The sequence below is a fragment of the Strigops habroptila genome, chromosome 12, assembly GCF_004027225.2.
Source record: "Strigops habroptila isolate Jane chromosome 12, bStrHab1.2.pri, whole genome shotgun sequence".
In the NCBI taxonomy this organism is placed as follows: domain Eukaryota; kingdom Metazoa; phylum Chordata; class Aves; order Psittaciformes; family Psittacidae; genus Strigops; species Strigops habroptila.
The window spans coordinates 1,729,749-1,756,274 of record NC_044288.2 but is presented as its reverse complement, the minus strand read 5'-3'; the positions used below and the strand labels follow the sequence as shown (position 1 = coordinate 1,756,274).

The 26,526-nt window shown below is 54.8% G+C and overlaps 3 protein-coding genes across 5 annotated transcripts in view; 1 reads left to right on the top strand and 2 right to left on the bottom strand.

Annotated features, from left to right (window-relative positions):
- Positions 1-17: 17 nt before the first annotated feature.
- PPIE (peptidylprolyl isomerase E) lies at positions 18-3,668 on the top strand. Its single transcript, XM_030505001.2, has 10 exons — positions 18-75; positions 234-332; positions 419-462; positions 1,132-1,158; positions 1,337-1,418; positions 1,971-2,071; positions 2,191-2,314; positions 2,394-2,579; positions 3,092-3,234; positions 3,315-3,668. Exons 1-10 carry the CDS (start codon positions 45-47, stop codon positions 3,381-3,383), a joined length of 906 nt encoding a protein of 301 aa, XP_030360861.1. The 5' UTR covers positions 18-44; the 3' UTR covers positions 3,384-3,668.
- Positions 3,669-5,153: 1,485 nt separating this feature from the next.
- On the bottom strand, positions 5,154-17,608 carry LOC115615682 (bone morphogenetic protein 8B-like). The gene is made up of 7 exons (XM_030504139.1): positions 17,092-17,608; positions 10,666-10,858; positions 9,885-10,033; positions 8,525-8,719; positions 7,807-7,886; positions 7,376-7,486; positions 5,154-5,840 (listed from the first exon to the last, which is right to left on the bottom strand). The coding sequence occupies exons 1-7, from the start codon at positions 17,516-17,518 to the stop codon at positions 5,691-5,693; spliced, it is 1,305 nt and encodes a 434-aa protein (XP_030359999.1). The 5' UTR covers positions 17,519-17,608; the 3' UTR covers positions 5,154-5,690.
- Positions 17,609-18,600: 992 nt separating this feature from the next.
- Positions 18,601-26,526, bottom strand: part of MACF1 (microtubule actin crosslinking factor 1) — a 135,988-nt gene continuing 128,062 nt past the window's right edge. For 2 of the 3 annotated variants that reach the window (XM_030504136.1, XM_030504137.1), the window contains 5 exons: positions 25,029-25,146; positions 24,085-24,296; positions 23,436-23,546; positions 21,530-21,653; positions 18,601-20,240 (listed from right to left, as the gene is read on the bottom strand). In XM_030504136.1, coding sequence (XP_030359996.1) covers positions 19,984-20,240; positions 21,530-21,653; positions 23,436-23,546; positions 24,085-24,296; positions 25,029-25,146 — 822 coding nt within the window. In that variant the 3' untranslated portion in view covers positions 18,601-19,983. The remainder of the gene's footprint in view (positions 20,241-21,529; positions 21,654-23,435; positions 23,547-24,084; positions 24,297-25,028; positions 25,147-26,526) is intronic. The other variant, XM_030504138.1, reaches the window with a different exon arrangement.

Here is a 26,526-nt window from a genome sequence, read left to right as displayed (position 1 = left end):
CACGTGAATCCGGGTCGCGCCTGTCACGTGGTTCCGGCGCAAAGATGGCGGCCACCAAGCGGGTGCTGTACGTAGGTGAGTAATGGGGCCGCGGGCGCGGGCCGGGGCCGGTGTCCGTGACCCGTGTCCGTGACCGGTGTCTGTGACCGGGTCCGGTGTCCGTGTCCGGGAGCGGTGTCTGTGACCGGGGCCGGTGTCCGGGGCCGGTGTCCGTGACCGGTGTCCGCCCGCAGGCGGGCTGGCGGAGGAGGTGGACGAGAAGGTGCTGCACGCCGCCTTCATCCCCTTCGGCGACATCACCGACATCCAGATCCCGCTGGACTACGAGACGGGTGCGTGTCCCCGGACGGCGCTGCCGGGCGCCCGCGCGGCCGGGGGTGTCTGTGCTGCCCGTGACCGCTCGCTTCTTCCTCTCCAGAAAAGCACCGCGGGTTCGCCTTCATCGAGTTCGAGCTGGCGGAGGTGAGACAGGGGCAAGTGTCCGGGGCGCTTCCTAACCGGGGGCTTTAGGCTGGAGCCTCCTCCTGGTGGATGCGGTTGGTGGCAGCAAACGGGGGTTACCTCTGGTGCTCCTCTGCTTTTCCAAGTTCCCACTTTCTTATGGGCTGAAGCACGGCCACTGCTTGCCTGAGCTGCTCCTGGAGCTTGGCAGCAGCAGGCGGGTTTCTTGGCTTTGTGACCATTTGTGTATTTCATAGACTCAGCCTGGTTTGGGTTGGAAGGGACCTTAAAGCTCATCCAGTTCCAACCCCCTGCCACGGGCAGGGACACCTTCCACTAGAGCAGGTTGCTCCAAGCCCCTGTGTCCAGCCTGACCTTGAACACTGCCAGGGATCTTATAGTCTGACTTGGGCTCCATACACAAGATCTCTCTTCCTCTCCCAAACGCTGGTGTCAGCAGTAAAGCATCTTAAATAAAATGGGATCAAATGTGGGAAGAGGAGCCCCACATACTGGATTGGATACAGCTCCTGCAAGATCCATTGGTTCATATATAGATGAGGTTTAGGAACACAGTCCCTGGGCAGTCTTTTTTGCAATGAAGCACTGGGGCATGTATGTGCTGAGCTTTGCTTTGGAAGGGAGAAAAGACGTGATATAATAATGATCTTCTTTCATCTCTTTTGGCAGGATGCAGCAGCAGCGATTGACAACATGGTAGGGACCCTGTTCACCCGTGGGGATGAGTGGTTTGCTGCCTTCCCAGCAGCATGGAGTGAGGCCCCGTGTGGTGTGGGCTGCACCAAGAGCACCGTGGTTCTCCTCTGTGGGGAGTTGAGGGCACGGTGATTTTTATACCCTTTGGTGGGCTTTGTTGTGCTTTTCTCCTTGGCAGAACGAGTCCGAGCTCTTCGGCAGGACAATTCGGGTGAACTTGGCCAAACCTATGCGAATTAAAGAAGGATCATCCAGACCTGGTGAGTTGGTGTCTGTGAGGGGAGAACACCCCCGTGGGTGTTCAGGGCTTCGTGCATTGGCCTTTGCTTTCCCCAGACCCTGGGGCAGAGACCTCTGCTCTGCTTCCCATCTGGGGAGCTCACGGGTCTGAGCAGCATCCAAATAACTTAATAACCACATAACCCAAAATGATCCCTCGTTTCTTGGATGGAAACACTCTTTGCTGCACTTCTTGATTGTCTTCATGCCCTCTGACAGAGGGCACAGCATGCACACCGTGCCAGGCAAAATTGCACACACATCTGGCCACATCTGTAAAAGCAGATGGGGCCACGGCCATGCCAAGCACTCACGCAGTGTGATGGGTAGTGGCAGCGAACAGGCCACAAGCTTGCTCTGCGCAGTGGCACCTCTGGGAGGAAGAAGAGGTGACTTTGTCTCTTCTTTGCCCACATGCTGTGTCTCCTGGGGTAGGCTGCACCCTGACCTGGGCAGGCGTGTGTGTGCTCATGTGTGTGCTCATGTGTGGCCCTTCAGTTCCTGTGCTCTGACCCTTCCTTTTGCCATCGCAGTCTGGTCAGATGATGACTGGCTGAAGAAGTTTTCGGGGAAGACTTTGGAGGAGAATGCAGAGGAGGGAGGAGCAGAGGCCTCCAAAACAGAGGTGCAGGAGGTAGGAAAACCATACAGAGCTGTCTGTATCCCTACTGTCCCGAAGGCTGAGAGCGTAAGGCCTGACAGCCTCTGGAGGCAAAGCAGAGGAATGTCATCCCAACTCATTTTCCTGCTCAGGGTGAGCCTCCTGCCAAGAAATCCCGGGTCATCCCTCAGGTTTACATGGACATCAAGATCGGGAACAAACCTGCGGGGCGGCTGCAGATCCTCCTGCGCTCGGATGTGGTGCCCATGACCGCAGGTGAGGATTGGTTCAGCCTCCCCAGGGTGGTGCCTTCCAGCAGACGCAGCTCTCACCTCTCTCCCCTTGCCCCGTACAGAGAATTTCCGCTGCCTCTGCACCCACGAGAAAGGCTTTGGCTTCAAAGGGTGCAGCTTCCACCGCATCATCCCCCAGTTCATGTGCCAGGCTGGTGACTTCACCAACCACAACGGCACCGGAGGCAAATCCATCTACGGGAAGAAGTTTGATGATGAAAACTTCATTCTGAAACACACGGGGCCAGGTAGAACCATCTCCTGGGCAGGGGCTGGAGAGCTTAATGTCATCTGGGGGCCACACTTGGGCTGGTTTGATAGACTGTGTTGATAGTAGCAGCCCTGAATTATAATCTAGGTTGGCAAAACACTTCTGCTGTTCACACACTGTTAACTTCCAGTGTTGCGTTATGGAAAAAGAGTTTCAAAGCTGCTTTCCTTTGATTATAAACGAGTCACAGTGTGATAATGAAGCACAGCGAAAAGCAAGAGCAGGTTTATCTCCATGCAAACAGCTTTTCTATTACTGTGACTAAATACGGATGAGCAGTCTCTACCACTTTCCATTTTTCATGCTTGCAGGTGTTTCTCTGTTGACATAATTGGTTTCCAATAGTTTGTGGAGTTTAATATCCAGAGGCTCTCTTAAAACTGGCATTGTTTTGCAGGGTGTGGGAATGGGTTTGGGTCAAAGCATCAGCTCACGTGCTGGAGCTTGTCACTCCCACCCCAACCAGAACACTGCCCTGTTTGATCCCAGGGCTGGTATCGATGGCAAACTCGGGCCCAAACACCAACAGCTCCCAGTTCTTCATCACGTGTGAGAAAACAGACTGGCTGGACGGGAAGCACGTGGTGTTCGGGGAGGTGACGGAGGGCATGGACGTGGTGCGGCAGATCGAGGTATGTGTGAGCAGAGCCAACCTCCTTCCCACCCACCCCTGGGCTTCGTGCCTCTAACGCCTGCTGCTCTTTTCCCCAAGGCTCAGGGCACTAAAGACGGGAAACCGAAGCAGAAGGTGATTATCTCAGACTGCGGAGAGTGCCCCTGAGCTCGACCTTTGCATGGGCTGAGCCTGGCCAGGAGGGACCCGACCGGGGTACTGTTGCCCCGTGGTGCCCCAGCAGTGCCCAGCTCCCGCGGCTCCTGGCGTGACTCCTGCTAAGCTTTTGGTGTGAACATGCCCACGGACCGTGCTGTCCGGTCCGATCTCTGCGGGGATAAACCGCTTCCAGCCCATGCTGCCCCGAGCAGGGCAGGGCTGGTCCTGCTGCTGTGTTCAGAGGGACTCGATTTGGTAGAAATAAAACGTAGTTTTACACATACCAAAGGCCTATCCCCAGCTGTTGAACTCTCACTGGGTTGAGGATAGTCTTTGCTTTGGAGTAAATATGCTGGGTTTTGGTGTTTTCCTCATCTCAAATCTGGTGCTTAAATCCTGGCTCCATGGGAGCTACATGTGCCGGGGCAAGAAGAGGCGAGGGAATCTCTCATACCTTTTGCACAGCAGGAGCTTGTGGAGGTGTTTTGGCGTGTCCCTGGCTCTGTAGTCTACTTTTCCATCAGCAGAGGGAGGCAGGTCCATGGCTGGTGGCTGTCCTGCTGGGAAGCCAGCCTGGTCCAACGCCATCCCCATCTGAGAGGGAGGGCTTTTACTGGGATGTGAGTGGGAGAACAAGGTTGGGACAAGAAGCTCCAGGAAATGAAGAAGCCCTTTGTTTGGTTGTCAGAAGAACAAAACTAAGTGATGAAGCTGTGGGAAGTGGTTTAGTTTTCAAAGTGGGAACAACCACATACGTTTATAGTTCCCATCAGTGGGAAAGTGATCGATTTGGGGTTTCCTCGGAAATGATGGCACTGGATACATCTGGGAATATGTGTTCCTGGGGAGGAAGGGATGTGTGGGGTTGGAAGCAGGGATGGGGGGTGCATGGCTGGAGTTTAGGGAGACGTTTTCTGTGCTATTGGGAATTCTCAGGTTTGCCAGCCTGGCTGCTCCCAGGTCAGGTTTATTTTCCATAATAAACGCAGGCTGCCTCTATTCACTCGCTGCTTTTCCACACTGGTTGGGGGTTGTGTGCTGCCCTACAAACGGGACAAGGCGAGATCCAGGCACTCGGGTGTGATACCTGACAAACAGCCAAACCCACCCAGCGTTTCCTTCCCTTGCTCCCTCCTTGTCTTCAAAAAGCTGAGATTTAAAGGCTGAGTCCTTGCAGTCACCTTCAACAACACCTGAGCCAGGGGGAGCCGTTGCTTCACAGGGGACTCACTGGAAGCCCTGGCCTTTCTCTTGCTGCGCAGAGCCACGATCACATCCTGAGCTGGATTTCATGTGGACTTAAGTCAGCAGATCCATTCTTCCCAAAGAAGTGAGATGTTTCCTTGGGAAGCGGGACACTGGCACGGAGCAGGTCTTATTTTGGTGGGTTTATTGGGATCTTTGCCTGTGGCTAAGCCAGGTTATTTGTTTAGTGGCCCAAGGTTCCCTGGGTACCTGAGCTGAAAGGGCAGGCCCTTTCCTTTTAAAATCAGAGCAAATAAGTAACAACTGTGCAAACAGCGCAGGGAAGCTGCGGTCACAGCCCTGCTGGGAGCCCACGGGACGTGTCCATGGGTGAGTGCAGCCACGCTCCCATCCGGGGCAACACAGCCTGACCTTAAACCTGCATCCCACCAGCTTGGCAGGGCTGGTTTTGGGCAAATAGCTACACTTTTAGCCAATGCTGAGTGTTTTTTCATTGCGAAATCCCATGCCCTGAACAGAGCGCTGCTGTGCTGTGACATTTATCAAAACACAAAGAGCAAGAGAAACTCCCTGTTTGCTTTCCAGACGAGGTGTTTATTTTATAACAGTGTTGTAGCTCAAGGTGGATTCTGAGTTTTTCTTCTCACTGCCTGAGGTTTATGAACTTGAAATAAACAGGAGCGGGGGAGGCAGCCGGCTCCTGCCTGCTGTGTTTTCATTAAGGGTACAAGGTGGGTAGGTGCATGTACAGGACTAGACCCAGCTCCATCCCAGAGCAGCTGGGGTGCTGCCTCCCTTGTCCTCATTACCCCTGAGCCCAAACTGCCTCCACCAGAGACTGCAGCGAGGGGAAAACACATCAACCACAGCCAATGCAGACACGTAACCAGTCACAAATCCTCTCTTTCCTCTATATATGTATATATGGATGTGTCTCATGAGGTGTGGTAAGAGAATAGAAGCTTTATATTATTTACATCCACTTCTAGGAAGGGGTGGGAGGGGTTTATTTTTATTATTCATTGTTATTAATGGACTTTGCTATGATGCAGCCCATGGAATTCCTCTTCCCCAGTGTCACGTTGCTCTGGTGGGGATGGGACGCGGCCGTCAGTGGCAGCCACACGACTTCACCACCATGTTCCGGTGCTTCTTGAGGATAACGTTGTTGTTGCTGTCATAGTAGAGGACAGAGGTGGCACTGAGCTTCGTGGGGGCACAGCACGCCTTGGGCACGGCCTCGGGCTTCATCAGGTGGACCTAAGGAATGGATGGAGCCCGTCAGTGCTGGTGGATGCGGCTGCAGGCAGGAGAAGCAGCATCAAACCAGCTCTTAACTGCATAAAAAGCCTGGGTGAATGGGGAGATTATTTCTAGCTTCCTGCAAAAATATTTATTCTAAGCCCTGGGCAGCCCTTGCTGCAGTTTGTGTTGGATCAGGGTTCGGGGCACTGCTCAGGCCAGGCAGCCCCTGCAGTAATTTGGGATTTCTGGGCTCTTTTCTCCCTGTAAATAAGCAAATGGCTAAAAAGGAATAAATCAGGGCAGTGCAGGTCTTCCCCCTGTGTGCTTTGGGGGTGCTGCTGCAATAGGGATTCTGCATCAGGGCTCAGCGCTGCCCCACATTGAACACATTGCACTGAAATTTTAAGGACATGACACCTCTGACTACTCCTTCAGCTCCTTCAACCCCTGCTCAGGACATCCGTTATCGCAGCGATCCACTGCAGGCCTCTGCCTTTACCATCCATGTGCGACTCATTCCTCACCGCCGCACTCTCCCAGCTCGGAAGTCCAGGGTTTTCCTGCCCAACGCTGCTATTTGCAGCATGGGCTGGGGCTGGCACCGCTCCTGTGCCCCGGCGCTTCCCAGAAGGGCTGGATCCGGGTGCCAGGTGAGTCACATCCTGCCCAAATGGCTCCGTTTCGGGAAGAGCGTTGGGTTTAGAGGTGCTGGGTGGGTGCTGGGGACCCCTCCCCATGCTGCAGCATCGCACCCAGCCCCGGCGGCTTCATTAGCACAAGGATTAAACCCGCCTTCAAAGTCTCATGCGAGGCCTCAGCGCTCCCTGTAATTACCCAGAGCTGGTGTGGCTTCTGCCATTGGGAAATCCAGCACTCACAGGGCAGGAAATTCCAGACATTAAAAAACACCGGCTGGGGTGCAGGGTGGGTTTGGGAAAAACGGGGCGTTGAAGCCTTCCTGCTTGGAATCTGCTGAGCCCAATGTTTGGGCGCTGAGCCGCAGAGATGCTCTCTGGGGCCCAGGATGAAACCCTCATGTGGCTGGTGAGGAGGATGCTGGAGACACGATGCCCTGGTGACAGGTTGGTGAGGAGGAGCTATCTGTGAGCCCCAGGGCTCATCCCAGAGCCTGCTCCAATGGGAGGGTGCTGTTATCCCAGCAGAAATCATCTGGTTTTACTCTATCTACTCCTATTAACCTCAAGCAGGATCATGACAGTCACAAAATCAAGTGGTGAAGGAGCAGCAGAATTACAAAATCCCCCTGTTAGGCCCTTGTGGCTCAGGTCGATGGGCAGAGCTGGTGGCCCGGTGCGCCCTCACACTGCTCTTGCCATGTTTGCCTTGAACTGCCTTTTTGGCACCTTTTGGTCAGCCCATAGCAGGGGCCAGCCCATCCAGATGTGAGTGCACCCACTGATGCTTTACTGGGAGCTGCAGCTGAACTGCACTCTCCAACCTAACCCCCTGCAGCCCCAAATCCAGCTCTCCATTGGGACCCACTGGCCTCCAACCACTCCCTGTGTGTCCCCCCCGCGGGTTGCACTGACCAGGGACTGCAGGATGGCATGATTGGTGGCGTTCATGCAGGAGTCCAGGGGGAAGGCGCATTCCCCCTCGCAGTAGTAGGCTGAGTACCCCTGCGGAGCGATCACCCAGTCCTGCAACATACAAAGGGTTTACCCTGGTTATGCCATGGGCTTCACCCTTTCTGTGCCCTTTCGTCCATCCCCACCTGCAAAGCCAACCCAACGGGCTCCTCCCTGGGTGGCCGTGCCAGCAGCAAGGGGTCAGTTTGGGTTTTCACACTGAACCACAAGTAGTTCTGGGTCACTGGTGGCGTTTGGGGTTGTGGCAGTTCCCATTTGCTTTCCCAGCTCCCGGATGGGGCTGCCCCACTCTGCTGCTGGGCATGGGCAGCCGGGCTGGGAGTGGGGGCAGTGATGGGGTTTGGTGTTTACTTCTCCAGGTAGACAAGTACCAGCCAGCCGAGGTCCTGGAAGCTGACATAGAGCTCGTGTCGTCGGCAGACCTGCCGCCCATCCGCAGCATGGACGTCATCTGTGGGAGAAGGGGACAGGCAGCATCAGCCCCCTGGTACCTGCATCCCACCCTCCCCTGCAGCCATCCCGCTCAAGGGTGGGATAGAACAGCCCCCATGATCCAGGTTAGCCCAAAAGAACAAAAGAGGAGCCCCCGTGCTGGCATAAAGGGAAAAGAAGCTTCGGACTGGCCTGAAATTTAATGCCCCAACATTTGGACCAGGGGGACTCAGCCTGGGAAGGGCAAACTCCCAGCTCTGCTCACCATGGAGCTGGTCTTGAGCGTTTCTCAAGGTAAATGGGTCTGGGAGAGCTGGGGCTTCCCATTCCCCTCCTGCCTGAGCAGCTTCCCAGGGCTGAGACACTCTCCCGGGGTGATGCCCTCCCAGGGCAGCTTCAAAGCCAAGGGCAGTGATGCAAAAAGTCCAAAATTCAGGTATCCCAAAACCCTCCCAAAATCTCATTTCCTTGAAGGCATCTACCCCAGACCCGCTGCAAACAACCCCAACCCTAAAAAACCAGAGCTCTGCTTCCCCTGGGGCAAAACTGGGGTTTATGACAGGGCAAGGTGCTAACAGAAGGTCTCTTGGTCATGGCAGCAGCACAGCCCAGTGTTTTCCATAGGGAAAAACCCTTCTCTCCCCTCAAAACTCTTACCGAAGATTCCCGGCAGCTTGTTGGGGTGCGGAAGGTCGTTGCTCTTCTTGTGCTGCCGCCGCCTCGGGGCTTTGGCTGCCCGTGGGATGCGTGCGGGGCCGGGGCTGGCCCGGAAGAACGTCACCATGAAGGGCTGCTTGGAACGGGGCCCCCGGCGCCCCAGCAGCCCCACCGAGCCCGGGTCCACACTGTGCCCTGCAGGGACAGCACCACAGAGGGGTTTGCTCTCGGAACCACAGCCTGGTTTGGGTTGGAAAGGACCTTAAAGCTCATCCAGTTCCAAACCCCTGCCGTGGGCAGGGACACCTTCCACTAGAGCAGGTTGCTCCAAGCCCCTGTGTCCAACCTGGCCTTGAACACTGCCAGGGATGCCAAGGAGAAAAGAATACAGGAAATATTTGGGGCCTATAAGGATGCTGGGGAGGGACTCTTCCTTAGGGACTGTAGTGGTAGAACAAGGGGTAATGGCTTCAAACTTAAATAGGGGAAGTTTATATTAGATATAAGGAAGAAGTTCTTTACAGTGAGGGTGGTGAAGCACTGGAATGGGTTGCCCAAGGAAGGTGTGAATGCTCCATCCCTGGCAGTGTTCAAGGCCAGGTTGAACAGAGCCTTGGGTGACATGTTTTAGTGCGAGGTGTCCCTGCCCATGGCAGGGGGTTTGGAACTAGATGATCTTTAGGTCCTTTCCAACCCAAACTATTCTATGATTCTATGAAATATTTAGCAGAGAGCTGTGATTTGCGCATCCCAAGAGGCTGGACCCTCCTGCTCTGCTGCTGTCGCCCAGGGGGTGTACGATGTTGTTGCCTAGGTACAGCCTCATATTTCCCATGCAATGGTCACATAGAGAAATTCAAGTATTAAAACCAAGTGAGACCCAAGTGACTGATTTTCCCCTTTGCCACTGGGGAGGAAAGCTTGGAGGGAGTGGGATTGATGGGGCATTTACATCCCACGGGTGATTTTCCCCCTCTGTGAGAGCAGATGCTCTTTGTGTGTCTGTGCACCTGCAAAAGGCACCTTTGGAGCAGATTTGAACCTGTGGTCAGAAGAGGGTTAATCCTCCAGCACACACAGGAGGATACCTCCAGGTAAGACATTCATTAGGAGCTAATGGGGTTATTAAAGTCCACACCAGGAACCCCATTAGCATGAAGCCTTTGGGAGGCTTTGCCATCAGGCCCCGCCGGCAAACCCAGCCGGCTCCTGGCGCCGGGTTCTCCATCACATCTGGAAATCTCTAATTGCAGCCAGATGAACTCCACCACAGCCTGAGTGGCACCAGGAGGGCAGGAGAGAGGGCTCCAGGTCCTGGGGCTTTACCCCCAAACACTGTAGGTGGGTGAGGCAGACTTACCATCATCTGTCTCCACGTAGAGGCGCAGCCCCAGGTTGTATTTCTGATCCACTAACCAGTGGCTGCTGGCAGCCGTGACGTCGAACACCAGCCAGCCCTCGGTCCCAGCATGCAGGTCCTGGACATCCAGCAGGAACAGGTCAGACTCCCTGTAGGAATGTGAGAAAATAGGAGCAGGTGAGTAACAGCACCCAAAGGGCACCAGCACCAGCAATAGTTCACGGCAATGACTCCCGGTGCCTGTGTCTGTACAGGTCCCGGTGTAGCAGGTCAGGAGGGCAGCTCCCAGCGCCTCCAGCTCTGCCTGACATGGTGCTGACACCCTGGCACTGCCCTGGGAAAACCATCTTCCCAGTCCCGGCTGAAAAGCCAGGATGTGGCGTTGCCTGGTGGGAAAGTGTGGGAGTGGTGCAGCCTCTGTGGTGCTTGTATGGTGATGGGAAGGGGAAGTCCTGGGGCTGGGGCAAGGCCCCATCCCCATTTCCATCCCCATTTCCATCCCCACCATTCTTATTCCCCATCTACATCCTCATCTCCATTTCCATCCTCATACCCATCAGCTTCATTCCCATGCTCACCCTCATCCCCATCCCCATCCTCATCCTCATCCCCATCCTCTTCATTCCTATCCCCGTTCCCATTCTCACCTCAACCCCCATCCTCCTCTCCATTCTCATCTACATCCTCATCTCCATTCCCATCCTCACCCCCATCATCTTCATTCCCATCCCCATCCTATCCTCATCTCCATTCCCACTCTCATCCCCATCATCCCCATCACCTGTTGGAGTGCTCGGCCGCGATCTCGTACACGCTGACGTGCAGGGTGTTGTTGCCGTGGCGGGTGACACCTCGTGCCTTGTAGATGCGGAACTCGGCGGCTGTCACCGACTCGCCCGCGGGCACCTGGGTCAGGTCGAATCTGAACTCCTTCCAGTAGGGCTTCGGTGAGAAGATGTCCCGGTCCTGCTCCACTGCGGAGCCAAGGGGTCAGGGTGGGCTGTGCCGGACCTCCGTGTGCCACCGGCCACCCCAGTCAGAGCCTGCAGCGTCCCCCTGACTCCCACCAACCGACTTGGGAACAAACCCTGCTGGCCCCAGGCTCCTCACCCACTGCCTGCTGCTGCACAGGCCCAGCGCTCCTCTCCCAAGGGTTTTAATCATCATAGAATCATAGTTTGGGTTGGAAGGGACCTTAAAGATTACCCAGTTCCATCCATCTTGATGCAACCCCTCTCTATTTTTGCACACACCCCCCAACTTTATTTCGCTGTAAACACGCCAGCCTCCCAGCCTTATTTCTTTATTATTAATGAATGAAATGAAATGAAATGAAATGAAATAAAACAAAATAATAAAAAACAAATAATGACATGAAATGAAATAAAATAAAATAAAACAAAACAAAACAAAATAAAACAAAATAAAATATAAAATAAAATAAAATAAAATAGTATAAAATAAAATAAAATGCACAAAGGCTTGGTTACAGTGGGAGCATAGAGAAGCTGCCCCTTGTGCTGTGATTTAGGGGCTGCGGCCCTTTGCAATTCTCCAAAGGGTGAAAAATGCATCCAAAACCCCAAGATGTCATGGAATCCCAGACTGGTTTGTTTTGGGAGGGACCTTAATGCTCTTCCAGCTCCAACCCCTGCCACGGGCAGGGATACCTTCCACTAGAGCAGGTTGCTCCAAGCCCCTGTGTCCAACCTGGCCTTGAACACTGCCAGGGATGGGGCAGCCACAGCTTCTCTGGGCACCCTGTGCCAGCGCCTCAGCACCCTCACAGGGAAGAGCTTCTGCCTCAGAGCTCATCTCAGTCTCCCCTCTGGCAGGTTAAAGCCATTCCCCTTGGCCTGTCCCTACAGGCCCTTGTGCAAAGCCCCTCTCTGGGTTTCTTCTCACCCCTTTAGGCACTGGAAGACTCCCCGGAGACCTGGGGGTCGGCAGGACTGTCTAGTGCAGGAATTGGGGATTTTTCAAGCTCTTCTTGCAGCGGGTGCTCAGGGGACAAGATCTGGTCACCCTGGGGCTCCCCAGCTCCATCACTGAGCATCACAGGTCCCCCATCACCTGCAAGCTTTGAGGGGCAAGGGGAGAAGTGTCAGGGCACTGCTCTGTAAAAATAACCCCTCTCTTTGACCTGAAAACAGCAGCTTTCTGCAGAAATCCAGCACGTGGTGGGAAACGCAAAATCTGGTGATTAATTTAAGTGCATAAAGACAAACCTCATCCCCCTGTGTGTGTGTATATGTGTGTGTGTGTCTGGTGATGCAGCCCCATCCAGGTTTCCCAATATGTAATTATTTCATTCAACTTGTTCCTTAAAAATACCCCAAGCTGCCCTGACTGAAAGAACTCAAGTGGTTGAAGTTCCTCCTGCTCCAGGCTCAGCAGCAGCAGCAGAGCTCAGACCCGGTGCTTCCTCTGAAAACTAAACCAAAGACTGAAAGAAAGAAAAGCGTGTGTATAAAATGTATTTTTTTAACCCATTCCAAGCAGTAAAACCATTCCAAATGGAACACACCATAAAGCTGCTGTCCCAGTTTATATGGGGGGGAGCAGCGCGTCGCTCCAAACTGAGCGCTGAGATTTTAATTGTGCATCCTCAGGTGTTTTTTGGTTTTCCTCTTCTTCTTTTTTTTTCCCTTTTCTTCCCCTTGGTTTTTTCCATTTTTTCCTGTTTAAAGCCCCACATTCCCTCCCAGCTTCACCACAAGTCATGGATAAAAAAAGCCCGGGCGGATGCGGAGAGCGCTTCCTGCTGCAGGAGGCTCTGGCCACGGGCAGGATGGTGCTGGGGAGCCAGCTCCACCCCATGCACCCCTCAGGAGGGACACACACCAGTCCCCCAGCCCTGCTGCAGCCCCTTGGGCTCTTTCCTGCTTTCCCATCTCTTCCACCAATCCATCGCTGCTGGTTTAATGCTCCTGGGCCATTAAGGATGCTGCTGAAGCCGCTGGTACCTCATGGCTCTTGCAAAACTCTTGGATCCCACCAAAACACAACCAGAGGCATCACTTCCATTTCTTCACTGTTAACCCGCAGCAGGACACCCAGGGGACAGCCAGGTACAGAGTGGGGTCCCCTTGAGTATTTCTTGGGTCACGCCATTGCTCCCTGGCATCAAGCAAGACTCAACCAGACTAAATACCAGCTCAGAAATCACTGCAATTCATCTTCAGCAAAGTGATGCTGCTGGTGAACCCTTCATCCAGGGAAGAGCAGGGGGGAATTATGGCCAAGGAGGTCACAAGGACCCAGAAACACAGAAACAACCCCCTGGGGTGATTTTTGACACCAGAGAACAGTGAAAACCTTTGCTAAAGAAGCAAGGTTCTCTGGTATGTCCTGAGAAGCTGTGGCTGCCCCATCCCTGGCAGTGTTCAAGGCCAGGTTGGACACAGGGGCTTGGAGCACCCTGCTCTAGTGGAAGGTGTCCCTGCCCGTGGCAGGGGGCTGGAGCTGGAGAAGATTTAAGGTCCCTTCCAACACAAACCAATATGAAATATTCCCATCTATGTGATGGAGGAGTCCGGGGCTGAAGGCATTGATGGGGGAGCTGGCAGGGTGAGAAGCTCAGGGACACCCAGGCAGTACCTGGCCAGGAAGAAGAAATACTAAAGGAGACCACAATTAGCTGTGCACCTTGATGAACCAAATGAGATGACCTGAAGAGCAAGCTGCCTAGACTCTGGGATAAGACTCAGAGAAATCCCTGCTTCCTCTGCCCTTTTGTGAAGCAGAACCCTTTTGGAAGGGCAAGACCAAGGGAGAAACATCCTCTCATGCACTGATATGGGATTAGTGCAGCAGAGGAGGGCGATGGGCATGGACAGATATCAAACAGCAAACGGCCACCCCGGGGTGATGATCAGGAGGCTGGAGGAGGTTTAACATCACCGTGTTTTCTGGCAAGATCATGAACATCTACACAACGAGAACCTTGTGGCGGGGCAGTGCCTGGCGCATCCCAACGCACCCAGCACCCTTTGCCCAGGCGGAAAAGTGGGTGCTCGGTGGTGCTGGTGCTGGGGTGTGCGGGAAAGAGCCCCCCCCTCCCCGGCCCGGAGCTGGTCCCGCCTGGGCAGTGGCCATCGATTGGCGGTGGCTGACTCAGCGGCTCCGCAACCCTCAATTAGCTGTGGGCGGATGATCCGGATTGCGGATGAGACGCACTAAAAACACCCAGCCCAAGCTCTTCGCTCTCCTTGCCCCCTCCTGTGGCATTTCCCATCTCGCCCCCAAGAGCTGCTGAGTCTTTCCCCAGAGCCGAATGCCAACGCCTCTGCTGCGGGCTCCCGCCACCCCAACAATGGTGAGAAAATAGAAGGTAGACCTATATAAATGGCCATGGGACCACGGCATGGGATGCCCAACTCTGGCTCTGCTGTATCCCAGCCCACTCCCGATCTCTTCCCAGAGGTGGGGCAATGGGTGACGGGGCTGCCTGCCCTTCATCCTGCTCCCCAGGTTATTTTGAGCTGCACTTTTTCATTGTGAACTTGCTCTGTTGCTATAAACTGCGCATCAGTCGTAATTACTGGTCCTGGCTGCTCCCAGTGGTCCCCATGATCATTTCAGACACTAAATTAAAAGGAATTGCCAGGATATTCAACCACATCAAGTGCTCCATCCTAAAATAGGTTTAAAAGGAGATGCAAGGAAGATGTTACCCTTTGCTTGCAAGCAGGAAAAAATAAGCTTTCCAAAGCAGGGAGAGATTCAGGAGTTATCCTGAGTGTTTTCACCATCCTCCTGAGATGAAGAGCAGGAGCTGCAGGACACAGGGCCCAGTTGCATGGGATTGTGGGGCACCTTGAGCCCCTGTTGGCATCCCCCAGCCCTACAAACAGCCACCAAGGGCAAGGTGGATGCCAGGAGGGGAAGAGGGGACGTGTGTGTCATGGTGCTGATGGGGGGCTTGGGCGCGCTGTGAGCCGCCTCCTCGCCTTCCTGTTACAATCCCCTGTTCCATGATTACACCCTGCATGGGATTGTGACTCACGGCTGGTGGCTCAGCCCTGGCCAAGGAGAAATCAAAAAGCCCATCCTTACCCCAGGCTTAAAAACACAACCCACCCGACTCCTCCAGTCAGCACCCAGGAATAGCATGGGTCAGGCTTGGAAGGGTTTTATCTCCAGACCGAGAGGGATGTGCCAGGCTCTTGTGGCTGCCCCATCCCTGGCAGTGTTCAAGGCCAGGTTGGACACAGGGGCTTGGAGCAACCTGCTCTAGTGGAAGGTGTCCCTGCCTGTGGCAGGGGTTGGAGCTGGATGAGCTTTAAGGTCCCTTCCAACCCAAACCAGGCTGGGATTCTATGATCCACCACGACCAAACCCAACAGAAGGTGCCCGGTGGCCGCCTGTCACCCGGAATGCCCCCAGCAGGCATTCAGGGAGCTCTGCCCACCCCAACTGGGACCTGTTTGTGCACCGGGGAGGTTTGTCATTTCTCCTTCCCAGGAACAAGGTGTGCCATTGGGAGCCGCGCTCCGGCCCGGCTCACACAGTCCTGTGCAGGGTAGCTGGGAGCAAAGAGGTCCAAGTGCCCAATGGAGCAGAGACTTACCCCATTTGCATGTCCCATCAGGGTAATTGTGCAGCAAATTATGCATGCAAATGAGAGCTAGCCTTCTCCCACAGACATTAATTTAATTAACATGAAGGGACTGACAAAGCCACAGAAATCAAAGCCATTCAAATTGAAGGCTGGAATTGTGTTCCCCAACTCTCCCGGCTGCTCCAGGAGCACCAGGAAGGGGAGCGGCACCAGCACCCCTGTGCCAGCACCACTGCTCCCCAGCACCCCCCCCCCCCCCCCCCCCCCGGCATCCCACCCTGGTTGTCATCAAACCTGGTGTTTCTCTGTTGTCCTAAGTGCTGAGGGGAGCTGGGATTTGATGCCCTGGTATCTGCCTCCCTCGGTCCCAGCTTCCCTGGGATGCTGAGCTCCCATGCTGTGGGCTCTCCTGGAGGATTTCTCCCCATGCTCAGAGCACTGCCTGTGGGGCCTCGAGAGGTGTTGAGGAGCAAAGGGGACCTGTCTGTTCCTCGGGGGTGCCAGGGTGAGGCACTTTCCCCTTGCAAACCCTTTGGCACAACCATGGTGCAGCAGCCAAATCCAGCCTTGCTCCAGGGAGGCATCCCTGAGCCTGGGACACCAGCCACGGGCACCTACTAACACACCCTGCCCTGCTCCTTGTCCCTCAGCCTTTGCACAAATGCTTCCCAAAAGTCTCATCATGTTTAGCCTGGACAGGGACACTCAAACACCCCTTAAAGAAATGAGCAGAGGCAGGGAAAGGATCTGTATCCAAATGCCTGATCTGAGCATCCAGCTGGGGTTGGATCACCCCGGTGCCTGCCCTTATGAGGGGATCCCTCGTGTGCCAGCGCTCATTGTCCCTGCGGATGCTGGTGGGAAACTGGAGAGTGGCTGGAGCCTGACATTGCCCAGTATCCAGCTGGATGGGATTCCAGCAATAATTAGCATCCTTAAGGATTTTATTTTGAGCCCTGATTCAATGTCCCACCGCGGGTAATCGAGTTCATGATGCTGCTTTCTTGCCTGCGTGCCCACAACCGGTTCATGTGAGCCCACCAAAATGGGGCCAGGGACCATGGTGCCCTCTCCCAGCACCCCGGGTGCACCCCGCGTCCACCGCGCCCCTCACAGCGGTGAGCTCAGCTCTGTGCAAAAGTCGTTTCTGACCGGGGATGCCCTGGGGAGGCACCGCCGCACCGGGGGACGCTCGGAGCCGTCGGTTCGCCAGCCCCGGAACCCTCCCGCGGCCGCAGAACGAGGTTTGCTCCGCGGGGTCTGGGTCGGGCTCGGCTCAGCCCTGGCTGGAGCGCTCCGTGCCGTGCCCAGCCCCGACGGTGCCGCCGCCGCCGCCCCGTGCGCCGTGTCCCGCCGGTACCTCCCGGTGCCTCCCCGTCGCTGTGCGGGGCTCGGCCGCCGCCTCCACCCCGGGTCCTGCCTCGTCCTCCCGGTCCCCCCTCAGACTCCGGTCCTATCCGTGCGCTCTGGTCTGCTTTGGTCCCCCCCCCCGGTCCGTCCGTACGCCCCGGTCCTCCTCGAGCATCCCGGTGCCTTTGCAGGCTCCGGTCCCTCCGGTGCGCCCCGGTCCCAGCAAAGCCGCTTGGATCCTGCCCGCACTCCGCGGTCCCCCCCGGTGCTCCCGGTGCCCTCGGAGCCGCTCACCCACGTTGACGAGGCTGACCACGGTGTCGGCGCGGCTGACGACGCTGCCGGGCGGGGGGCTCTGGGTGCTGAGCCCGGTGAGCACCGGCCGCGACACCGCAGCCTCCTCCTCCTCCTCCTCCGCCTCCTCCTCGCCGGCTACGGCGTGGTACAGGTCGAGCATGAAGAGCGGCGCGGCGGCGGCGGGGCCGCGGGCGGCGGGGGGGTTCCGCGGCCGCGGCCGGCCCGGCAGCCCCAGCACGGCCAGGATCTCCCGCTGCACGTCCCGCCGCTCGCCGCCGCTCAGCCGCCGCTGCAGGAAACCGGCGGCGTGGAGGCGGCGGCGGAGGACGCTGCCGCTGCCCAGCTGGCACAGCGCGGCCACGGCACAGAGCAGCCACAGCGCCCGCACCGGACCCCGGCCCGCCGCCCCGCGCCCCGGCCCCATCGCGCCGCCGGGCCGGCCCCCCCACCCCCCACCCCGCGCGGTGCGGCCCCGGGCACGGGCACGGTCCCGGCCCGCCCCGGCGGGGCGAGGGAAAGGGACGGTCCCTCCGGCGGCACCGCCCCGGCCCCGGCTCTGGGACGCCCCGGCCCTCCCCGCCCGGCGGCCCCGGGGCGCAGCGCTGGGCACCGAACCCGTGGGCAGCCACCCCTGAGGGTGCTCACCCTCACAGGCACCCAAACCCACGGGTACCCAACCAAACCTATGGGCACCCATCCCAAGGGATGCTCACCCCCGTGGGCACCCAAAACAAAGGGCGCCCATCCCTAGGAATGCTTGCCTCCATGGGCACCCAAACCGATGGGCACCCATCCCTATGTGGATGCTCACCCTCGTGGGCACCCAAACCCATGGGCAGCCACTCTCACTGACACACAAACCATGGGCATTCTCCCATGACTCACCTCCATGGGCACCCAAAGCCATGAACACCCATACATATGGGCACCCTTACCAAGGGATGCACACTCTTGTAGGCACCCAAATCCATAGGCACCCAAACCCATGAACGCCCACACATATGAGCACCCTTACCAAGGGATGCTCGCTCTCATAGACACCCAAATCCATGGGCACCCACCATCATTGGCACTCAAACCATGGTCATTCACCTCTATGGATCCTCAAACCCATGGGCACCCAACCACTCCATACACTCTCATAGACACCCACTTCAGCAGCACTCATCCCACAACGGGTCCTCACCCTGTGCACCCACATCCACAGACACTGACCTCGCGAAGCACCCACCACACCAACCCCGCCACACACCCACTGCACCAGACACTCTCACTGGCAAACACCCACTCCAACAAGCACCCTCCATCCCCAGTGGGTACCCACACCAGCGAGCACCCTCACCAGCAAGCACCCACCCACCTGGGCCTTTGAATTTTGGGCTTCCTGGCTCTGTTCTGCAAGGAAACCTGTGTGCAGACCCCCACGGTGGGCTCAGCCATGGCCTCCCTGCAGGGGATGAGCAGCTCCAGCTCTCACACTCACAAATCCAACACTGTGGAATAAAGTAGGAGGCAAGATCATTTATTACCGCAAGCAATTTTAATACAAAAATGTGTCTGGTTTTTAAACAATTCATTGGTAGAGCTTCAGTTTTGCCTCAATTTAAACCAATTGAGAGAATCACACAGCAACACGGTCGGAGCCGGAGAGGAACAGTGGTTAATAAATAGAGGAGCTCGGAGAGCCCCTGCCCCGGCCCGTCTCCTGGTCACTTGGTCAGTTTGATTTTATTACAAAGAAAAAGGAGCGTACAAAAGCCAGACAGGACTCGTAGCAAGTGTGCTGGTGAGACTCGTTTCAAGGACAAGCAACTGTGCGTGTAAGTCCAGATTTCTCCTAGGAGCAGAGGTCGCATCAATCTCAGCCTGGTTGGAAGTGGAATGACCAGTTAAATAATAAATAGGAAAAAAAAAAAACCAACCCCAAAGAGATGCAGATAAATAGTGAACACCGTGGGTCGGTCCCATCAATCCAGGAGAATCCTCTAATCTGTAGGACCCGCCACTGCCCAGGGATGTGTCTGAGTGATCCAGACCTGCAGCCCTACCCCGTGCTTTCCTCTGGGCAGCTTCAGTGTGAACCCCCTCCCCAAACCCCCCATTTACTCCTTTGTTCTTTAGAAGTGAAGTAGCCGGGACAGTATTCTGAGGCCAGCGAATCGCCACCACCTTCGCTGCCGCGTGTGCAAATTGTGTCAGGTCAAACCCCGCTTCCTTCAGGTAAAACCACATCAGCTGTAAAAAAGAATGGAAACAGAAGCCCCACGTCCCCTCACCTCACGTGTCTGCGGTTGAGGTATCTGTGATTTACAAAAAAGAGAGTTCCTTGAACACTGCAGGATTCAGGTCTTTGCTTTTAAATATAATTTACCTTGCTGAGACAGCAAGTTACGTTTATAAAGATGCATTTAGGAAACAATCCTAAAAGATAAAGCAGGTTCGCACCCTGCACCGCGCAGAAATCCTATTTATAGGTTCGGTTTTCTTTACACTTTCACATCTTGACCTTTGTTTTGCTTCCTTTTTTTTTTTTCTTTTTTACTTTTTTTTTTTCTCTTTTTTCCCTCCCCCCTCTTTCAGGTTTTCAGCCCCCCCCCTCGCACCAGGGAGCGCCGAGAAGCAAGTTTTTATCTACATAAATATTCACATGAAAATAGTAACTTACAAAAAAAAGGAAAAAAAAAAAAGAAAAAAAAAAAAAACCCAACAAAAAAAAAACCAAACCCCCCCAAATAAGGCAGCTTCATAACACAACTTTCTTTTACACTTTTAACAATATAGTTTCTCCCATTTAGAATAAATATACATCCAATGTACGGAGCAGGGTTAAAAACTGGACACGGGTTGGGTTTTCTCTCTCTCTGTCTCGGGAGGGGTGCGGGTACAGTATTATCTCTTGGGGCCCGGCGTTTTCGGGGTGGCAGTGGTGGTTTTCTTGGACATGGTGGGGATTTTGGAGGGCTTGGCGGCGGCGCGGCGCGACCCGCCCTGCCCGCCGGCCGCGCTGCTCTCCGAGGTGTCCGAGCACGCCGACTGCGTCTCCAGCACGTCCAAGTCGGAGGCGTCGCTCCCGCGGCGGCTGCTGGCCCGGCTCCCGGTGCGGCTCCCGGCGCGGCTGGTCGGGCGGCTCGCTGTCCTCTTAGGGTCTGCAAATGGGACAGCCATGAGGAGGAGGAGACATCCCCATTCCCATCCCCATCCCCATCCCACCCAGCACCCCTGAAACAGGGGGCTCAACATCAGCACCGATTCATTCCCAAGATTTAAGGAAGGAGCTGCTGAACTGCTGCAGCATAGAGTTATGGAATGGTTTGGGTTGGAAAGGAGCTTAAAGCTCATCCAGTTCCAACCCCCTGCCACGGGCAGGGACACCTTCCACTAGAGCAGGTTGCTCCAAGCCCCTGTGTCCAACCTGGCCTTGAACACTGCCAGGGATGGGGCAGCCACAGCTTCTCTGGGCACCCTGTGCCAGCGCCTCAGCACCCTCACAGGGGAAGAACCTTATATCTAACCTGAACATCCCCTGTTTCAGTTTGAACCCATCACCCCTTGTCCTATCACTCCAGTCCCTGATGAAGGTCCCTCTCCAGCATCCTTGTAGCCCCCTTCAGACACTGGAAGCTGCTCTGAGGTCTCCACGCAGCTTCTCTTCTCCAGGCTGAACAGCCCCAACTTTCTCAGCCTGTCTTTCTATGGGAGGTGCTCCAGCCCCTGATCGTCCTCGTGGCCTCCTCTGGACTTGCTCCAACAGCTCCATGTCCTTATGTTGAGGACACCAGAAGTTATCTCCTATGCAATGTGTTTGGTTTTGGTCCCTGCAGTACAAAGATGTAGATGGGCTGGAGAGGGTCTAGAGAAGGGCCACAAAGATGGTCCAAGGGCTGGGAGCCATGTAGGAAAGACTGAGATAGCTGGGTCTGTTCAGCCTGGAGAAGAGAAGACTCAGGGGAGAGCCTGTCACCATGTTCCAGTATTTAAAGGGTGGCTACAAAGAGGATAGAGACTCCCTTTTGACAAGGGGTTCCATGGAAAAGATGTGGGGTGATGGGCACAAGTTACTCCTGGGGAGATTCTGGTTGGACGCAAGAGGAAACTTTTTCCCAAAGAGAACAACCAGCCACTGGAATAATCTCCCCAGGGAAGCGGTGAATGCCCAGCACTGGGCACTGTTACGGTTCAGCTGGACAGCGTGCTGGAAATCTAGTCTAGGTCATGCTTTGGCTAGAAAGGTTGGATCAGATGATCCTTTAGGTCTCTTCCAACGTGGGATTCTAGGATCCTATGATCTCCTCTCCCAGGTAGTGACACAGTGGTGGGCATCAGCCTCGCCAGCTCACCGCCAGCTCCCTAAATATGAAGTAACTTCTCTGCCAATTTAAGAAACCACATAGGAAGAGCAGGAGCAGGAGTTTTGCAGCCTTTGCACCCAACTTACCTGCCCAACTGGTTTTGGCACCTGTAGAGATGGGTGAGGAGCTGTTACTGGTGTCCCCAGCCAGGGAGGTGCGGCTGGAGTGGAAGGTGGGTCGCTTCAGCTTACTGCCTGCAGAGGGGGTCACCTTGAGAGGAAGCACACACACAAACACCTCTTAGATGGCACTTGGGCCATGACAGGCCATGGTCACGCCTGAGGGCAGCACCTCGGCAAGAACTCAACATTTAACAACACCCATCTTAATGGTCAAGGAGAACATGAGCTGTCGTTTCAGCAGTGGTTAATACAAAAGAGAAAAACCTGGATCCTGAAAATTTGGAGCTGCAGGCTAAGGCACAGCTATTTGTTGGAAAAAATAATCAAAGCAAAGCTGCAATCCATCCGGGGGAGGACGGCATCATCTGGGCTCAAAAGCTCCACAAAAAGAATGTGAAATCTTGCAAAAATAGGTATTTTAGCACCTAAGCAGCTCAGGACTGTTTGGGAAGGTCAAATATAAAGCAGTGTCTTGAGAAACATCCCATTGTAAGGATGATGCATGATGCTGCGAGATTGAGGGATGTTGCCCCAGTGCCCCAGGCAGGTCCATGCGTTCACCAAGGGCAGACAACTCTGGTGAGGCACCAACAATGGAAAAGGGACACAAACCACAGTGGATCCACTTCGGCCACATCCTGAAACGGTGCTTTTCCTGACCTTTAAGATGTTGCAAACGCAGATGGGAAAGCAGCAAACAGGCAGCTCTGCTCCTGCCACTGTGGAAGGAAGCGAAGGGGAAGGTGCCGGCAGGACAAGGGCACCTGGATCCGTCTGGAAAAGGCAGCTCCAGTTTCTCTACACCAAGCAAAGCTCCAGGTTTGGGGCAGCGCCACAGGGAAGCGACTGCCCGCAGTGTCCCAGCGTTTGGAGCAGCACCTTGCTCCAGCCCAGCGGCATTCCGGGATAGATGTACATCAATACCAGAGGGCATTTTCCCAATGAGCTTAAAGCACAGCTGGAGAGTTTCCCCTTCATCCCCTGTGATTTTTGGGCAACTTGGAAACCTTGAAATGCCATGAAACTGGAGCTGCAGCAGGGGAGCGGGTGGTGGGAGAGGGGCAGCCGCAATGGGCTGCCTGGCGATTAAAACCCATTGACATGTGATTCCAGAGGTACCATTATCATCACCAGAGACTTCGATTCTCATCCTGGATCCTAGTTTACAACAGGCAGCAAGCAGGCAATGTAGGGAAATCAGGGAAGTGCTCCTGACCATCTGATGATTTAAAAGGATTCCTTTTCCTGCGTGAAAGCACCGCGGAGCAAGACGTAGTTATCACCGCTCGGCGAATCCCCGGGATCAAGCCGGTATTCCTCACCCCCAAATCACAAGGTCAGGGGAAGGAGACTGAAGTCTCAACCCGAATTCCTCCTCTTGGGAGCACCGAGGCGGTGACAGCGCCGGACACACCATACGTGCTTCAACATGGTGCTGAACACAAGCACTGGGTAAGCACGGAGCAGCGTGGTGCTGGGCATGCGCTGTGGCTGGTTCTCAGGTCTCAACTCGGCTGCTGGATTTCAGCTGTTGGAAGCCAAACCCGGCTGCTTTTTGATTGTCATGCTATAATTATAACGCTTAAAAGCATTAATAACGATGAATTTTTAAAGCACAAGAGGATCAGTGTGGCTCTCGTGGCTCGAAAGCAAGCAAATGTGAATTACAAACCACTGTGCTTTATCCTAAGGTCAATGTTGGATTCGATCCGAGTTAGAAACCCATGAAAACTGCTCACAGTCCGCGTGGTAGCGGTGCTAACAAGCGCTGCTCTACCACAAGGAAAGCACTAAAACAGGCAGGGGAGCAGGAATTCTCCATGGGAGCAGCACGCTGGCCTGTCCTTGGGGCTGTGAGACCATACTCTACCTCGGCGCTCGGGAGCTGGAAGTCGGAATAATCGAATCCCCTCAGGGGGGTGCCCGCTTTACTGTTTATCAACCAGGGTTTGTCATAACATCGAGAGAAGTGGTGTGGAGTCTGTGAAATGGAAAATCCAAGGAGAGGGGGAAAGGTGGGAATGAGTGGAAAAAAAAAAAAGGAATGGCAAAGTATCTGGAATGGGAGAAAATGGCACTAAAACGAAACGAGAACCAAATGGGAATACATAAATTAAAGGGGAAAAACCCAAAGAGATGACGAAATACAACATGCATGGATGGATGATGTGGTGGGAAAGGAGAGACCATGGGTGATGGCTTCTTCCTGCGTGCCAGCAAGGCACCGTGGCTGTGGAACAGCCTTGGGGACCCGGAGCCTTTGGCTGCATAGCGAGTGCCAGGGACCGTCCTGCAGAGCCACGAGCACCCAGCTTGGGCTGAAAACCTGTCCTGCACCATCCCACCCTCCCATCCCACTGCAGACACCATGAACACCTTCTAGAGATCACAGTAACCACTGAGCGCCCAAGCCCCAACCTTCCTTCTCCTCCTCCATACACCTCCTGCAGCTCCTCATCTCGCCGGGTCTGGAGGTTTCTAGAGGAGAGGGAAGAGGAAGGCTTCACGCGTGAACCCACCTTGGCTCCGCTGGCCGGAGTTGCGGGAGAGGATGGCATGGAAGCACAGCTGTGGTTGCTCTGGCTGGCACTGGAACTGGATCGTGTCGGGGAGGCGGCTCGGGAGGATGGTTTTGATCTTCGGCCTCGTGATCGGAACGGCGTCATTCCCTGGGAGGCCCCCTCCGGCAAGATGAACTTCTCTCGGAGTTCAAGGTTGGTCCGTCCTCGTGCTGCACGGGGACAAATAGGAGGAGACCTCAGGGTTTGTAAGGCACTAGAAGACCACCCAGTACCATCAGCAGCTCTTGCTGCTGTATTTAAGGTGCACGGTCCTGTACAGCTCAGGGTTTTCAAATTAGTTCCTTACGCCACTGCTCTAAAGGGATGACAGATGAACTGAGAAAACTTGTCTTAGAAATACATCAGAGAGAAACCAGTAGTTCAAAGTCACAGGAGAAATGTCTCCTTATTCACCAGGACAAGCCTGGACCATCAGTGCCCTGTGGCCACAGCTCAGTGCCTCAGTACCATGGGTTCACTGATTCTGCGCTGGAGCATCTTCTCCCCAGAGTGCCTCAGACCAGGATTTTACCATCTCCTGGCTTTGAATCTTCTGAATTCTTTCAGGTCACCTTTATGAAGCTCACTCCCTCACTCAGAGTCACACATACAGACTGACTGCTTCAAAGCTGAGACCCCCAGCACGCAACGCAGCAACACTCACTTGGGTCTTAGAACAAGAACCACATCCTTTCCCTCTCCTCTTCCCAAGACCCCTGGCTAAATACTGTCACAGTATCACCAAACCTTTTGATTTTAAGTTCTGTGGATGTGTTTTCCCCAGCTCCCTCCTGTTACTTGGATACCCCAGACCCACTCCAGCACCATCCACTCGTTCAGTCACAGCAGACAAGTTCTGGGCGAGAAGACACTGGCTGTGTAAAACCCAGAAGCTGCCTTACCTCTGCAAGGATCATTCTTGACTAGGAATTCATCCAGGGCCATCCATCCTCCCCCGACACGGACCATGACCGTGCTCCGCAGGATACGGACCAGCCGCAGCTGCTGGGAATCGCCGAACTGCGGAGCCAAGAAAGAGTTCAGACAAGGGGGACATGATAAAGGACACCCGGCCCCTTCCCACCGCGGGCTGCTCCACATCCTGGTAGTGATCTACTGAGCAATTTCAGGTTTCTCCAGACAGGTTCTTCTGGAGGAAGCACAGGCTAGCACCAATTTACAGGAGTTCTTCTGCTGCGTGGTTTTAAGATGATGCAACTCCCCAAATCCTTCAGTTTTAAAGCTGGAAAGAGGGAATTTTTTTAGAGCAGCGAATGAGATTTTGGAATTTGGTCTTTGGATGGGTTTTTTCCAGCCAGAACTGTAGTTTCTTTCTACTGTGAATGAAATAAGAGGCTGGCAATGCAATGCCCCTCCCGGTGCAGCCCACGTGGAACAGAGCCGGCGGATCCAGCTCACTGAGTGCCGGTGCATCAGCGAGGCAAAGCAGCGCTGCACCGCTCAGCCAGGAACCTCTTCTCATCAAGTCTGAAGTCCAGGGATTTCACTGAGCCTCAGACTTGACCCCAGCAGCCAGAAAGCCCCCGCCACAGAGATCACCCTGTGAGGATGTTTTGGTGAGTGCAGAGTGATGGGAATCCAGGCAGGAATCCCACAGCAATGTCGATTAGTGATTGCAATGTTCATTAGTGATTTTAAACACCTGCGATATCAAACGAGTGCACCCTCGATCAGAAGCATGTGTCTGTTGTACAAAGCTCCCCTGAATCTCCTGGACAGCCAAGCCCAGGCTCCTGGTTGCCCTCAGCACCACAGCTGATGTGGGACACCGGGAGCCTGGATGCAGCAGCTCTGCATCCAGGTCTACAGAGCATCTGCTGTGATGAGAAGATGGAGGAACCCGCCTTTGGAATCAAGAACCATCTTCAGGATGATTAAAAACAAGAAAAAAAATAGCAGCAATGTTTTCCCTGGGTGGATAAGAATGGAAAACCCAGGAGATTAAATGCAAACAGAGAGTGCAAAGCCACTGGGATGGGTCAGAGGGGCAGGAGGAAACAGCGTCTCCTCCCACAGGGACATGGGACTCTGGACCACGCACTGCGGGGACTCCCTGCTCCAGGGTCCTACCAAAACAGGCTCATGGTGAAAGAGCTGTCGCAGCCACGCTTGGCAAAGCTGCAGTGCCCTGGGCATGAGGAGGGCAGGGAGTTGCCTTCCCACTCTCTGGGCTCTGTGTAAGGTGTCCTTCAAGAGCTTGTTCTGCACCAGGGACAAGTCAATTCTCATTTCCTCTGCCACACTGACATTATTCTTCAGTTGCTGTTGAAAACGTTTCTATAAATCACTGCCTAAATGATAGCCAGAGCTCTCTTGGATCCATCCGCTCTGCCACCCAAGTTTGTTTCTTTTTGAGCATGTTTTTGGTAGGGCACCATC

Coding starts and splice junctions, on each gene's coding strand:
- PPIE (XM_030505001.2), top strand. CDS start 45: ATGGCGGCCACCAAGCGGGTGCTGTACGTAG. Junction 463..1,131: donor TCGAGTTCGAGCTGGCGGAG/GTGAGACAGGGG, acceptor CTCTTTTGGCAG/GATGCAGCAGCAGCGATTGA. Junction 2,580..3,091: donor TCTGAAACACACGGGGCCAG/GTAGAACCATCT, acceptor GTTTGATCCCAG/GGCTGGTATCGATGGCAAAC.
- LOC115615682 (XM_030504139.1), bottom strand. CDS start 17,518: ATGGGGCCGGGGCGCGGGGCGGCGGGCCGGGGTCCGGTGCGGGCGCTG. Junction 7,487..7,806: donor TCCAGGACCTCGGCTGGCTG/GTACTTGTCTAC, acceptor TGTATGTTGCAG/GACTGGGTGATCGCTCCGCA. Junction 5,841..7,375: donor ATGCCATCCTGCAGTCCCTG/GTCAGTGCAACC, acceptor TCCATTCCTTAG/GTCCACCTGATGAAGCCCGA.